The following is a 15,716-nucleotide window of genomic DNA, read 5'->3' as shown; positions in this document are numbered from 1 at the left end:
TAAGAAACAGAGTTGAACTTACACATTATTTGGAAAAATAGTGGATTTTCACTGGTTTTATTAACTTGCTAAAATGTGTCCCTTCATAATTATTTCAGGCTATGGATTCTGACTATGGAAGTGATATAGTGCAATATGTAGAAAGTTGGAATTTCTTAGGCAGGTTGACCTCACTAGCAAAGACAGATATCAGTATGGACCCAAAGATTTGGATAAGGTAGCAATATGCCTTGAGCAAAGTGCTGTGCCTTTCTAGGTCACTCGCTAGAGTCCAGATTTCAGAACAGTTCTCTGCCAGCAGAATCAGTGGACTGTGCCATGCCAGGTGGGCTCTCTTAAGGGACAATCATCCCTTTCCTAGTTCAAGCAAGATTTACTCCACCATGGCATTCAGAGAACAAGAAATAATAAATTATTGTGCTCTAGTAAATGTAGCGGATCTTCTTTTGCACTGTTTGAACTAAGGATTCTTAACCTACCCTTAAAAGAGTTGCATAACTAGAAATCTTAATATTCTTCCACTTTTTTGCCTTGACTTTTAAATTGTTTTGCTATGCTAAGAAAATCAATGAGGACTTATATGTACCATAACAATAATTTAGTAAAATAAAGCCAGAAAATCACCATTCTCTTTTGTCCGAAGTCTGTATGTTCCTTTTCATTTACAGCCCCATGGAAACTAATACTTGTATTTAGTTTATGTTTGCCTAAAGCATATGCTTTAGAAATATATCTAGTCTTTATTTAAAAACATAAGGAGGTGGAAGATCAACTACTTTTGACAGTTTTACAGCAGCTGACTCAGTGTTAAAGTTGGACCTTATCTCTAGCTGGATATATCTAGATTTGGAAATCCAGGTAGTCCTTTTTGTACTGACTTTCTCTGGGAGCTAAAATACTTACATGATACTTCTTGTGAAAATAACTGTGCACTGCCATTATCTCTGTCAATTTTCTTGGTGATAAACTAAACCCAAGAACACTCATAGAGCCATAAAGCGTTCTGGAACTTCTCGTAGCAAAGAACTCGCACTGATTATTGCTTTTAATGGCTAGAAACAGACCTGTACTCTGTGAATTTGTCTAATAATTTTTAAGTCATATATATTATTTATGTTTTCAGCGGTATCATGTGAAAATGAGATACATGGTGTAAGAATGTTTTTGAAAAAAAATTATATCCTAAGAATTCTGTTAAGTGTTATTTTCCTTAGACTTAGCTTACTGTAAGGCATTTTATCTAGTATCTAAATCATTTTATATTCTCAGGTTTTCGACATCCTTTATAAAAAACAGATTTTGGAACTTGGCATAATGTTTCAGTTTCCCCTGGCCATAAAAAAAGGAATAATCGCCTGTCTAAGTGTAAGTCACAGTTCCCCTCTCTGAAGACTTAAGGATAGCATTAGCAATTTTTTCCATAGCATTGCAATTGGAGTTCATGTTGATAGCTTACCCATTGTATCTTTCAGATCTTTTCCAAGGTCATTGCCTGTTAAAAACACATAAACTAAAAGGATTCCTTGTTAGACAAAAATGGGAAAAGTGTATGCTTCACAGAAAAAAACAGACTCAGAAAAAAAAAGCCTACTGAAAGGGAGCCCTCCTGCTTTACTCTAAGGAGATCAGATATAAGAAAAGTCAAAAAATACTTGGATGAGAATAAAGTGTGTCAGATTGGCGAAGTGAAAAGTTGATAAAAAGTCTATACAAATAATTACAACTGCATAATTTCTATTTTGTTAAATCATTTCATGTATTTATGAGGGAGCTTATTGAAGCAGTCAGTGTTTTAAAAGATGAGCTGGGAAGGGGAGTATTGGTGTGCTGTAAAGTGTGAGCACTGGGCATTGTTTTACAGATGTGGTGAAGTTTGAGGAATGAGCAGAGCACCCTAACTGAAGGTAAAAAGGGGCACTTATCTTCTTTTTGTTTTGGTGACAGTGGAAGTAACAAACCCCTTTAGAGCAGGAAGAACCTGACAAGGTGAGGCCTGAGCAGTACCTCTTCTGGCCTTCTGGTTTCCTTGGAGATGGATGGCTGCAGCCTGATTTGACTGAAGCTGCGTATGAAGGGAACAAACTAGAAAACAGAAAGGGAAAAGATAGAGGGCAATGATGGCCACAGAAAAAGCTAGGCAATACAGCTCAGTTTGGACAGGTTACTTGCTCAGGTACGACAGAAAAGAAAGTTTTACAGCCCATGAATGGTGTGGTGAGTTAACTTGGTCTGGCTGCCAGACACCCACCCAGCTGCTCTTGCACTCCCCCTCCTCATCAGGATGGGGGAGGAAGTAAGAAGAAAAGCTTGAGGGTCAAGATAAAGACAGGGAGATTGGTCATGGTCACCAGTTACTGTCACAGGCAAAACAGACTGAACTTGGGGAAGATTAATTTAATTTACCATAAATGAAAAACAATTTCCTCCCAACCTGCCAGAAAACATGCTCCTGTGTGGGCTCCTCTCCATGGGCTGTAGCTCCTGCCAGGAGCCTGGTCCTGCATGGGCTGTCCATGGGCTGCAGCTTCCTTCGGGGGACATCCACCTACTGTGGCCTGGCGTTTACACATGTGGCAGTGTGGATATCTGCTCCACTGTGGTCCTCTATGGGCTGGAGGAGGCCAACCCACTTCACCGTGGTCTTCTCCATGGGCTTCAGGGGAATTTCTGGTGGAGATTGCCTGGAGCACCACATCCCCCTCCTTCTCTGACCTTTGTGTCTGCAGGGCTGTTTTTCACACTTTTTCCTTACTCCTCTCTCTCATGCTTTGCTGCACAATGTTTTTTACTCTTTCTTAAGTAAGCTTTCCCAGAGGCACCACCACCTTGACTGTGGGGCTCAGCTGTGCCCTGTGGTGGGTCGGTTGGAGCCAGCTGGAACCGGCCGTGTCTGGCACAGGGCAGCATCAGCCGCCCCCTAAACAAAACCTTGCCACATAAAGCTATTTTAACAGGATTGCACCAGAGAGATACCTGAATTACCTCAATTTCTCTTCTTAAAGGAAGCAATCTGCAAGGCCTGGAGTAGTGTGTTAGTGCTTGGGCAAGAATACAGTAGGCCTGTGAGGCACGGCTGATGGTGAATTTGGAGAAGCTCACACACAGAGCCTGTACACTGCTGCAGCGACAGGAAAGCCTTACGCCTCCTGTTCACACCCCCCCCAGTGAGCTGAAGAGGCCCCAGTCAAAGGATGAGATTTTCCATGGTCTCAGAGGAGACTAAAAATAAAAGTATTGGTTGAAAGAAAGAAAGAAATCTGAGAAAATAATAAAAAAAGAGTACTCGCTGTTTCTAGAAAGTCCTGAGGAAACAAACAAAAAAGGCAGAGACAAAAGCTGTCCTCACTGTTAATGCCTCTCCGTTTTTCAGTGTTACAACTGCTCAGTGGTGCCTGGAGATCTCAGCACTTACTCTGCTTTCTAATTTTTGCTGAGAACTCCAAGGAACTGAAAGTAATTTTGAGCTTTTTGGGGGGAGTTTCATTTTGGTATTTTGTTCTTTGTGTGGTTTTTTTGTTTGTTTTTTTATTCATTCATTGCTAGCAAATGTTGGTAGAAGTTACACAAAGTCATAATAGGAATAAATGCTGTAATGTAATGAAGTACTTGCTCTATGCATATAGATTTCATCTTGGAGTGACGCTGCACATAGATGTATCGGCAGTTCTGTTCAGGAACAGCTAGCTGCATTAACTACTCCTTATCCTAGGATATTCATACTTACTTCCTCACCTTCCATTGAAACTTTTTCATGTGTTTCTTGTCAGATGTCAATATTAAAATTATAAAGTCCTGCCTATGAGATCCTTTTATGCTGCCAGTATATTCAGTCACCTTGCAAGTAATACCCTATCTGTCAAAAGGAAATACTGATTTGTGCCTACTTTGTTGAATACACTGGCTTCCACTGTGCCATTTGGAATCTTAAGGCAATGCATCATGGTTACCTTCTTCTCACTGTTTACTGCACAAGGTTATTTAAAACAGAGGTGTTGTCACACTAATAAAGGACAAATTTCTGCAGGCAGTTGCTCCTGCTTCCACAAGCATTAGTAGTTCAAGTTAATATATTTAGAAAACAACTTTCTAAAAAGCCTTATCAAGAGGACTTGTGCAGAAAATAACTATGAAGTCTTTCTTCTTAAATGCAGATTCCTTTCCAGCCTATCCTGTTCTTACTTTTTTTGTATCTAGCTAGATTTTAAAACTTTCAGTCAGACTTCGATGATTTCTGTCTGTTCCTTCTAAGTGTCAATGCTGACTTAAGAGCTTCCTGTGTGCCCATCTTCAAATAGTTCTCCCTTCCAAAATAGTTTCCAAGTTAGATCTGCATAACTGATTATGAGTCATGCGCTGAGAAACAAATTAGAAAACTGGCTTTCAAAAAACATTAAAAAAAGGTTTCTTTGGTCTGTTTTTGTTGTTGTTTTGTTTTGGGTTTTTAAGAAGTATTTTAATCTATTATTCTGACGCAACTAAGAAGACAGTGCAGCATGATTTGGGGTGAGGAAATAGCAGGGAATAGAGGAAGGAATTACGAACATCATAAGCCAGAACTTCACCTGAAACATTCATAATCTAAAACCACTGGCAATTCCTGAAGAAGTTTATTACCCTTTGATTTCACTAGGAAATGAAAGTCAAATTGCTTTTGGGCTTCAGGTCTGGATTGCTGATCAAGATCAGAGTGTACATTTCTGTTCTATAACATTATCTACAGATTTTCAGTTGCCATAAAGGTGCCAACTTCAGGAATAGTATGAGTGTATAGCGATGGTAACAGAGCTTCCCATTTGCTCACAACATTGTATACCTCTTTTCCCCCCACAATGGGATTGAGGAGAGGAAGGGGGAAAATGAAACAGAGAAACTGGCCTCATGATCAGTGAGGTATTGCAAAATAGGTTTCTTTTCTGCTACTGGCTACCACTTGATTCTAATGGCAAAAAATTGCAGTCACCCATATTTATCTGCAGATGAACAGTATTCAGTCCATTAGCTTGAGTTATTTGTCACCATTTAAACTTGGTATTTGTTCTCTGTATCTGCCAACCAAATACTGTAAATTTTCAAGCGACCAAGCCTGTCCTGCTCTCACTAACTGCAAGAGTGGTAGTGGTATTTGTTTGTTTTACTCAAACAGGTTATTCGTAAAATTTTGGAAGGATTACTGTAAGATTAAGACTTTGTCTTTGAAGCTTAAAAATGATTCATTTTTAAATTCCCAATCAAAGTACCATTTCAGATTTAGTAAAGGTTAAAAAACCCATTGAAAATAAGAAGGTACAAAATGAAGTATAAATAAGGGGGTAATTGTGACAGTTTTATATCAACAAATTTGTGTTTTGGAAAAACTAAAATGATCCATCTTTGTGAATATTATTTTGGTAATTTTTAGGTTTCTTAGTTATTCAAAGGCAATTTTCCTTTGACAGGATCTGATCACTTCTAGGCAAGAAAAGGTTAAAGGATACCTTACTAGGTTGGGAACTGGGCACCTGAGGTGCCCAAGAAAGTCTTTTTCTCCTACTGTACTGGAGAAGAGAGGGAATATTTCTACAACTGTGAGTCCCTGCAAATGTTGCTCTGATTTGGGATGTGTCTGGTTAGGGGTCGTAGTTAAGATTCAATCTCCCATTGTAAAAAGGAAGACAAAACTGAGATAGGATTGGTGGCTAGGTGAGCTTGTCTTCAGGGAATCAGAGTGGTTGGGAATTTTCTGTAGAGCCAGCTATTCCCTAATGCCAAGTGGTGAAGTCGGTCCCTGATAGTATCTAAGATAGGCAGGACTTGGTCATAGCTGTGTTGCAACTTCAGTTTGCCATCTAACTTCCTTGTTCTTTTAGACTACAAATTACAGCATTTGGTGGTGGTGTGGTACCTCACCTACTTTGGGATAAAGTTATTGGTGACATTTTTAACATAGTTGTGTGTCTGTTTACTGAAACAATTTTCTTGCCTGAGTTAAGAACAGTGCAGGCTAGCACTTCTCTGGTTAACAGAGTGTACTCTGTTTTTTTGCAAGTTTAATAATGAACTTTTAACTGCAGCACATCAAAATACACTGGAAAGTGATAGGTGTGATTTTTTTCTTACAAACTGTCTTGTTTATATGTTACTGTAAAAACTAATTACTGTGAGCAGTTTTGTAAAATTTTACAAGAACAATACATTCCATAGAAGAAAATGAAAAGGTTTTACATAAAGTTTGCAACCTGCTATGACTGTGATGGTGTATTGAGCCAAAACTATGAACATTTGTCCAAGCTTTGAACTTACCCTTAGTTACTTTGGTGATTTTGATATTTTTTGAATTTTAACTTTTGACTTATAATTAGATAAAAATTTGATCCATTAATTGATAGATTTTTAATTTATTCTTCTAATGAGCAAAGCTGTAAAAACAGAAGTAGTAGAGAGGGATACAAGTGAATACAGATTAAGAAGACTAGACAAGAGAAGTTACTGGAATAGAAAAAAAGCCAGAAAGTTGGAACTGTGAACTGAGATTTTTTTATAAACAAAACAAACACTTACGTTTGCCAACAACAAATGTAATTAATATAGCAAGAGACTACTTCTAGAACCTAGACACAGGATTTTTGGCAGTCTGTAGAACTATCCCCATCTTCCTGTGGGATGTACAATTCAATTAGTTTAGTAATGCTCACTAATAAATCATCCTATATACACCCAGCTGGAGAGCTTATAGGAAAATAAGTTGTTTTCTCACAATTCCCTATGGATATCTGAATTTACATTCTGTCAAAGCAACTGTAGTAGCTGCAGGAAATCTGAGTGCCCTTGGATATCCTTAAAGAATTAAACCTTCTAAAGTTACAGGAGTGTGAGAATAAATTTAAAATACTGGATTTAGCTAGACTATTTGTGTGGCAGCAGCAAAATAAAAATCCTTTGGGATATAGGCAAAAAGTAGGTTTCTGTGCTCAAGGGCAAAAATACATTTTTGCACTGGCAGTTGCACTAACTAAAGTCTCCTGTAATTCTGGAGAAATATTAATTTGCTGCTACTTTGCATGGTTTGAATCTGATGACCTTCACATTAGCTTTATCAGCAGTTACTGTGTGAACACATAAACATTTCTACATGTTTCTGTTTGCAATATTACACATTAATTGATAATAAGAAATCATTTATTGGGAAATACTGATAAAAGGCTTGTGTGTGTTGGTTAATCTAAGTATTTTTTTTTTTCTGTGTGGCTACTAATGTGGCTTCTTTTCACTGCAGTAGGCCCTACTGTAAAAACTTAGAAGGAATAATTGTATAAACTATGGCTCAAAAACATGCTTTAAAATTTTAATAAAGGAATCATGAGTGGAAAGCACATATTTAGGCTGTAAGACCGCTTATATAAAAATATATTTGCATTTCTCAAAGATTAATTAGTAGCAACAAGCATGGTTTCAAGACTCAGTGTAAGTTGTAATCAAAGGATCTCTATACAAACAAAAATTGCCCCAAATTAGAGACTTTTGCTTATAAGACAACAAAAAAAGTCTAACACTCTTCTTCTAATCTGCAGATTCAGTCTCTTGCACTTGCTGTTGATATGAATGAATAAGCAATGTGTTTTAAAGCTCTGTAGTCAATGTATTATTATTTCTCTCCTCAGGAATGTGAATCTGCTCCCTGCATTAACGGAGGTTCTTGTCAAGATGTGGTCAATGCATTTGTTTGTACTTGCTTGAGTGGGTACACTGGCAGGTTTTGTGAAGTTGATGTTGATGTTTGCAGTGAGCCCACACTGAACTCAGTTCTCTGTTACAATGGAGGCGTATGTGTTGATGGACCTGGAAGAACTTTTCATTGCAGGTTAGTATGAATACTGTCATATAACTGCTTTAGTTAATACACGTTGATTTGCTACAATTTCAGGGCGGTGTTGTTACTATGTACAGTATGTGAACTCCATTGGATTTGATACTCAATCTAGTGCTCAAAAATACTGTTAATTAGTCACTGTTTAACATCAGGCCTTTTATCTAGAAATTTATCTTCTAGTGCTTTTCAGAATTATATGTAGAAACTTCTAACATAAACCGACCCTAAAAAATTTAAAATCATCATGTTTAGAGATCTGTATATACTCCTGTGTTTCGTACTCAAAGAGAAAATTAATTTGCAATCAAATTTAACCGACAGGTAGTTTGTGTAGCATGTGTGCACAGACATATATCCAAATAAATTTCCTGTGATCTATCATCATCATGCTTTGGCTGTTTAAGGCTTCTGACTAAATACATGTAATCTTACAGCTTATATACTTGTAATATAGCGAAACTCCTTTAAAATTAAGCTACTCTATAGATTGTATACATTATTCTTTACTACATCTAATAAATATATAAACTCACAATTATTACCTAAGTTCCTATTCAGTTGCTGCATTAGTAGAAATACTAAGTACTAAGAAAATATTTTATCAACATACTTAAGAATGAAGCATAAATATCTTCCCTTATACAATCACGTGTTCAATATCTGGATTTTGATTGATGGCCAAAATTGAAGCTTAAGGATAATAGCTTTATTTAAAAAAAACCCTTGCTAATGTTAAGGCAAGAATGGTCATTCTTAGTTGTGTGTAACAGTTTGATAGCTTTATAATATACTATAAGAAATTAAACTAATTTCATTTCTTATGAAATGAAGAAGATTAAGAAACAAATGTATTATTTCCAATCTGTGGCTCAATTTCCACCTGTTGATCCTTTGTGTCCTTCTGTTAATAGTTACGGAATTTCATTAGTATTCAACAGAATTAACAAGACAAATGACCCATGGACAGCCAGGAATTACTGTTGTAATTTAAGTAAATATTTGCATTGATTGCTGGCATTGTTTTCCAGAATCTAAGAGGACCATCATCTGTGATAAATTTCTATCCTACAACTAAATGGTGAAGTTACAATGACTCTTGAGACACACAAACACATTAACAGATAAAATCTCCACATGTCAAATGAGATAGAATAGTTACATTCATGATCATAGAATCACAGAATATTTTGAGTTTGGAAGGGACCTTCAAAGATCATGTAGTCCAACCCTGTGCCATGAGGCAGGGGCATCTTTCACTGGATTAGGTTGCTCAAAGCCCAGTCTAACCTGCCCTTGAACACTTCCCATGATGGGGCATCCACAGCTTCTCTGGGCATCCACAGCTTCTCTGGACAGCCTGTTCCAGTGTCTCACCGCCCTCATTGTAAAAAAAGTCTTCCTTATATCGAATCTACCCTTAAATCTACCCTCTTTCAGTTTAAAAATATTGCCCCTTGTCCTGTCACTGCAGGCCCTGGAAAAAAGTCCTTCTTCATCTTCCTTATAGGCCCCCTTTGAGTACTGAAAGGCTGCAATAAAATCTCCCCAGAGCCTTCTCTTCTCCACGCTGAACAACCCCAACTTTCTCAGCTTTTCCTCATAGGAGAGGTGCTCCAGCCCACTGATCATCTTCATGACTGTCCTCTGGACCTGCTCGAACAGGTCCATGTCTTTCTTGTACTGGGGACCCCAGAGCTGGATGCAGTACTCCAAGTGGGGTCTCTCCAGACTGCAGTAGAAGAGGAGAATCACCTCCTTCAACTTGTTGGCCACGCTTCTTTTGATGCAGCCCAGGATACAGTCGGCTTTCTGGCCTGCAAGTGCACATTGCCAGCTCATGTCATATTTTTCATCTACCAATATCCCCAAGTCCTTTTCCGCAGGGCTACTCTCAATCCCTTCATCCCCTAGTCTGTTTTGATACCAGGGATTGTCCCGACCGAGCTGCAGGATGTTGCACTTGGCCTTGTTGAACTTAATGAGATTTGCATGGGCCTAGTCCCCAAGCCTGTCAGGGTGCCTCTGGATGGCATCCCTTCCCTCAAGTGAGTTAACTGCAGCACTCGACTTGGTGTCATCAGCAAACTTGCTGAGGATACACTCAATCCCACAATGTCATTGATGAAGATATAGTATTGGTTCCATAACTCAAATATATTATGGTTTAGCTTAAAGCTCTCAATACATGCTAAAATAATGTACATTAGCTTACTTCTGCAGTGGGCTACTACCTGCACAAAGACTCTTTCTGTGGCTCAGATGTCTGGTCATTTGTTTAGCACCTATTGTTTGATCACCAGTCTGAAAATTCAATCCTGTGCATTCTCCTATTTCTTCTTTCCTGGCTCATATTCACCCTAGCCTCCTTTCTTCAAGCTTTGGGTGCTGCAGTATCCTTTCTTCTTTCACAAATGAATCTTCTGAATTAAATGAAATTACTTATATTTCTCCTCTCTTCTGCTTGGAAACTTATGCCAAACACTGCGAGGGTAACTACCTTGCACTTGCTTCTGAGCCCAACATTGGCCATCAGGAGGAGCTGTTAATGGAATCAAAGTCAGGAAAATTGCAGACAATGAGAATCAGGATTTTTAGTGTTGCCAAGATCACAAAGATTTTCATGAGTGATGTAAGACTACAGTAAGGTAAGTTGATGTGAGATATGGTTGTGATCCTGCAAAAAGAAGTGCCATACTTGATATAGATTTCTTCTTCTGAAGGGGTCCGGGGAAGGGACTTTTTTCAGCTGATTGCCTCTTCTATGTTGATATGCTTCAGAAGACGAGCCATAACTCTCTTATCCTTCAGCAGCTGCTACCATTCCAAGTAATGTGTACCAAGGTGGAAATAAGAAACATAAAAAGATCATTAAGTCAGGTTTGCTCCTGTACAGTGAATGTTATGATGTGAACAGTCCTCCTTTTCTACCATGCCTTCCACTTGCTTTAAGCAGTCTGAAGAAAACTCATGTACAGACTGGAGAATAGGACTGATACGGAGGATGGAAAAGCAGAATGATTGAAAAATAAGGAAGGGAGAAATAGCTCTTACTCTAGCAAAACACCACAAACATGCAAATGAACAAGGAGTCTTAATGCCTGTTGCACACTCACTGTGGAATGAGCAGGAGGAAAGACAAAATCCAGTATTGTTTAGAGTCTCCTTGTTTTGGGGATCTGGCTTGGGATGTTTGTATTATTGCAGCTAGTAAAACTGGAAACCGCAAGCAATGAAAAGTGTCCAGTAATGGGTAAGTTAAGTCAGGCTGCCTTAACTGTGGACAGCACTGCCAGTTTCAGCTATGATGTATGTGGTATTTTACCCAGTAGTATAGTGAATGGTTAAACTTTTCTTGAATTATGTGGGAATCAATTACATGAACAACCCTACAGACTTTTTGCTGAAATGAATATGAAAAATATCCTTTGGGATAGCCCTTGAATTGTGTGTTATCTGAAATACCTTTCTGTCTTCAAACCCTTGGTTTAAAATTAAAACAACTCATTGGAAATGAGAGGGGTGCTGGGAGTTGTAATTCAGTTCTATCCTGGGCAGACTGCCACTGTATCAGGGCTTCAGGAAACAGATTACCATCTGAAAGGATGCCCACCTACCTTGCTTTATATTTTAGTCTTCTTAATTAAAAGAACTGGCTGCGACAACAACAAACACTATATAAATTAGCAAATTAATAATAAAGCTATCATTGGGCTCAGGGGGGCTTTCAGAAGACAATTCAACCCAACCTACATACGGTTGAAATAATGAGTATATAATAGGAATTCTGAAGCCTTTTCATTGTATTTTCCAAGGATTTTAAGGAAGAGAAACTGTTCTGCATAAAATACTCAGATTTTTTTCATTATATTTAATCCACAGCTGGTTCTTCCTCACTTTTGCATCTTTTGGTCCCAGCCCATTCGGTATGTTTGGCTTGGGATTTAAAAAAGTAAAAGTAATAATAATTAAAAAAATTCCTCCCTCCCCACTCATGCTTGCATTGAGCCTTTTTCAAATATGCATTTCAGGTATTCATACTGTCTTCAGAAGGATTATCTGTGCAGTGCTTTCAATCTGATCAGGTGAAAATAATGTCAAGGATTTTATGACAGGCCTTGCCTTAGATTAAGTTGTTGAATATTATAGCTTCATAGTACTTTTTCAGCACATTATAGCACATTTGGTTTTTGTAATATTTCTCTTAGGGAAAACAGAGGTAATTTTTGATGTCACTCTGTCTTTCGTCATCCACTCAGAGTAATTTTTTTACAGAATTTAAATGTATTTAGTGGTATAAGATAACTTTGTTGGTCTTAGAAATGTGTAGGGTCACAAGTAAGTTTGATCCTATCCTCTGTTTCATAAAGGGAGACTGGAGCTTTCTAAATCTACTTTTTGGATTATATTTGACTACATTATTTGGTTCAGAACTGAAGCTTTTTTGGCAGCATCTTTCAGAGAATAGTTTATACTCATAAGACAATTCTATGGGCTTAATTTTTGTATTCCAAGGGAAGATAAGAGTGAATATTTGATCAACAGAATACCTGATCAACAGAATGTCAAGGTTTTTCTTCCAGCTCATGAGACTTCAGTAAGAAAGAATTCTAAAATAGGAATATATTGTTCTACATTTCCTCCAAATGCCCAGCCTCCTGAGCTGGAAGACAGGGACAGGGAGCAGAATGAAGCCCCCATCATGCAAGGGGAAATGGTTAGTGACCCGCTATACCACTTAGACACATACAAGTCTATGGGACAGATAGGATCCACCCAAGAGTACTGACGGAGCTGGCAGAAGTGCTCACCAAGCCCCTTTCCATCATTTACCAGCAGTCCTGGCTAACCGGGGAGGTCCTGGTTGACTGGAGGTTAGCAAACGGGACACCCATCTACAAGAAGGGCTGGAAAGAGGATCCAAGGAACTACAGGCCTGTCAGCCTGACCTCGGAGCTGGGGATGGTTCTGGAGCAGATCATCCTGAGTGCCATCATGTGGCATGTACGGGACAAGCAGGTGATCAGGCCCAGTCAGCATGGCGTTATGAAAGGCAGGTCCTGCCTGACTAACCTGATCTCCTTCTATGACAAGGTGACCCACTCAGTGGTTGAGGGAAAGGCTATGGATGTTGTCTATCTAGACTTCAGTGAAGTCTTTGACACTGTTTCCCACAGCATTCTCCTGGAGAAACTGGTTGCTCGTGGCTTGGACGGGTGTACTCTTTGCTGGGTAAAAAACTGGCTGGATGGTCAAGCCGGAAGAGTTGTGAATGGAGTTTACTCCAGTTGGCAGCCAGTCACAAGCAGTGTTCCCCAGGGCTCTGTGTTGGGGGCAGTTCTGTTTAACATCTTTATCAATGATCTGGACGAAGGAATCGAGTGCACCCTCAGTAAGTCTGCAGATGACACCAAGTTGTGTGGGAGTGTTGATCTGCTTGAGGGGAGGAAGGCTCTACAGAGGGATCTGGACAGGCTGGATCGATGGGGTGATGTCAATTGTATGAGGTTCAACAAGGCCAAGTGCAAGGTCCTGCACTTGGGCCACAGCAACCCCATGCAACGCTACAGGCCTGGGGAAGAGTGGCTGGAAAGCTGCCTGGCAGAAAAGGACCTGGGAGTGTTGGTCAACATCAGGCTGAATATGAGCCAGCAGTGTGCCCAGGTGACCAAGAAAGCCAGCAGCATCCTGGCTTTTATCAGAAAGAGTGTGGCCAGCAGGAGTAGGGAAGTGCTGTACTCGGCACTGGTGAGGCTACACCTTGAATGCTGTGTTCAGTTTTGGGCCCCTTACTACAAGAAAGCCATTGAGGTGCTGGAGAGTGTCCAAAGAAGGGCAATGAAGCTGGTGAAGTGTCTAGATCATAAGTCTTATGAGGAATAGCTGAGGGAACTGGGGTTGTTTAGCCTGGAGAAGCGGAGGCTGAGGGGAGACCTTACTGCTCTCTACAACTACCTGAAAGGAGGTTGTAGCAAGGTGGGTGTCAGTCTCTTCTCCCGAGTAACAAGCCATAGGATGAGAGGAAATGGCCTCAAGTTGCGCCAGGGGAGGTTTAGATTGGGTATTAGGAAAAAATTCTTCACCGAAATGGTTCTCAAGCATTGGAAGAGGCTGCCCAGGGAAGTGGTTGAGTCACCATCCCTGGAGGTATTTAAAAGACGTGTAGATGTGGTGCTTATGAACATGGTTTAGTGGTGGACTTGGTAGTGTTAGGTTTATGGTTGGACTTCATGATCTTAAAGGTCTTTTCCAACTTAAACAATTCTATGATTCTACAATTCAAATAAAGTGCAATTATTTTTAAATCTTAATTACGCTACCTACCACTCATTCTTATTTGTGACTATGAACTGGTTGTAATGAATGCAATGATAAGTAGTAAAAGGCTGGTTACTGCTGTTTATAATCTCACATGTACACGAGAAAAGGTTGAAGGACCTTTGACTCAATTTTAACCAAGCATTGACTAGCATTTGTAAAAGAATATAACCTAGTAATTGCTTGAATACTAAGTTAAAGGGGCAAATAATGTTGTCAGCAGCAGTCATAATAGTACATCGTATTCATCAGCTAGTATCCTTGGAAGATCTTGTTGAAATCTTTAAAATATATCACTTTCAGACATCTTAAAGTGGTAGTAATTATACTGGAAAAAAAATGAAATCTGTATAATTTAGCCCGATTTCTGACTTTCATAAGGATAAGGTACTAGTATTATGATGGAGTGTATCATATTAAATTGAATTCAAGTATCAATGAAAAGACATCCACAAAACCTGTAAGCAACTTAAATTTTTATCTTCCTTGAGATTCTTCATGTGCCATTTGGCACTCAGAAAAGCCTTTAGTTTTCTTCCTGAAACTATTCTTCCCTTTTCTTTCTCTCAGTAAAATCAAATTGCTCTTGAAAACATTTGCATTACATTATTTTATATATTTATTTAATGTTTTTCTTGCCACAGTTGGAGCACATGTAGAACATGTAATTAAAGACCAAAGCTGTCCTACAATCTTATTCTTGTGCTGCTTAGGAAAAGCTGGTAAAAACAAACTATGATCAGTACATTCATATTCTTGTATTCTGCTGATAAGCAAAGTTTAGATTTTAAAATACCTTGTTTTCAGTTCCCTTCTATTTTATTTTGCTTTATCTGTTTGAGCAAGGTGTTCCACTGGAGCACCAGGCCTCATAACTAGCTAGGGCCTCTGCAGGGATCCAGGAAAGGGATTAAAACAATTCAAGAGTGGAGATGGTGTATGAGCAGAAAATTGGAGTCTGAAAAACATATTACTCTCTAGCTCTGGCATGCAGACTGCACATAAGATAAGAAACAATAAAGTAGAATGGTTTGTCTTAAATCATATATAAGGTAAACAATATATTGCTAGTATGAAACAGATATTTGTGGGGTGCAGAGCCTAGGGGTGCAGAGTCTTGTAGGGCAACCTAGGCAACTGTATCCAAAAAAGCTGCTATTTAATTCTGTCATGGTATGGAAAAGGAGTTAATCTGTATGATTTTTTAACTGAAAAGCTTCATTTCATTTAGCTGTTTGTAGACAGCTTGCAAGATCTGACCAAAGTTGCAGAGTACACATTACACAGAGCTATCTAAGTTTCTCAGAGCACTGAGATAAGTGTAAGAAGAAAGTAATTTTATGATACGGAAAGAGTGACTCTAATTCACTGGAACATCAGAATCTCTTAAAACAGGCAAGTGGTAAAACAATAGGTTCTCACTTTTCGTATGTGCTGTGAATATGTACGCAGTACTCTGTTTCTTTTTCTGTCTCCTCTGTGTGAAAACAGATGCCCCTCCATTTATATGTAGATAACGAAATGGGTTCTGCATGACTTGCTGATTTCATAATCA

General features: G+C 38.9%; 1 protein-coding gene across 1 annotated transcript in view; it reads left to right on the top strand.

Annotated features, from left to right (window-relative positions):
• The window catches only part of EYS (eyes shut homolog), a 951,425-nt gene that overhangs the window by 443,715 nt on the left and 491,994 nt on the right, over positions 1-15,716 (top strand). Inside the window, exon 29 of the mRNA XM_075497152.1 lies at positions 7,638-7,837. Coding sequence (XP_075353267.1) covers positions 7,638-7,837 — 200 coding nt within the window. The remainder of the gene's footprint in view (positions 1-7,637; positions 7,838-15,716) is intronic.

Source organism: Mycteria americana, chromosome 3 (genome assembly GCF_035582795.1).
Source record: "Mycteria americana isolate JAX WOST 10 ecotype Jacksonville Zoo and Gardens chromosome 3, USCA_MyAme_1.0, whole genome shotgun sequence".
NCBI lineage: Eukaryota > Metazoa > Chordata > Aves > Ciconiiformes > Ciconiidae > Mycteria > Mycteria americana.
The sequence above is the reverse complement of the archived record's forward strand: the minus strand, read 5'-3'. Positions and strand labels throughout refer to the sequence as shown.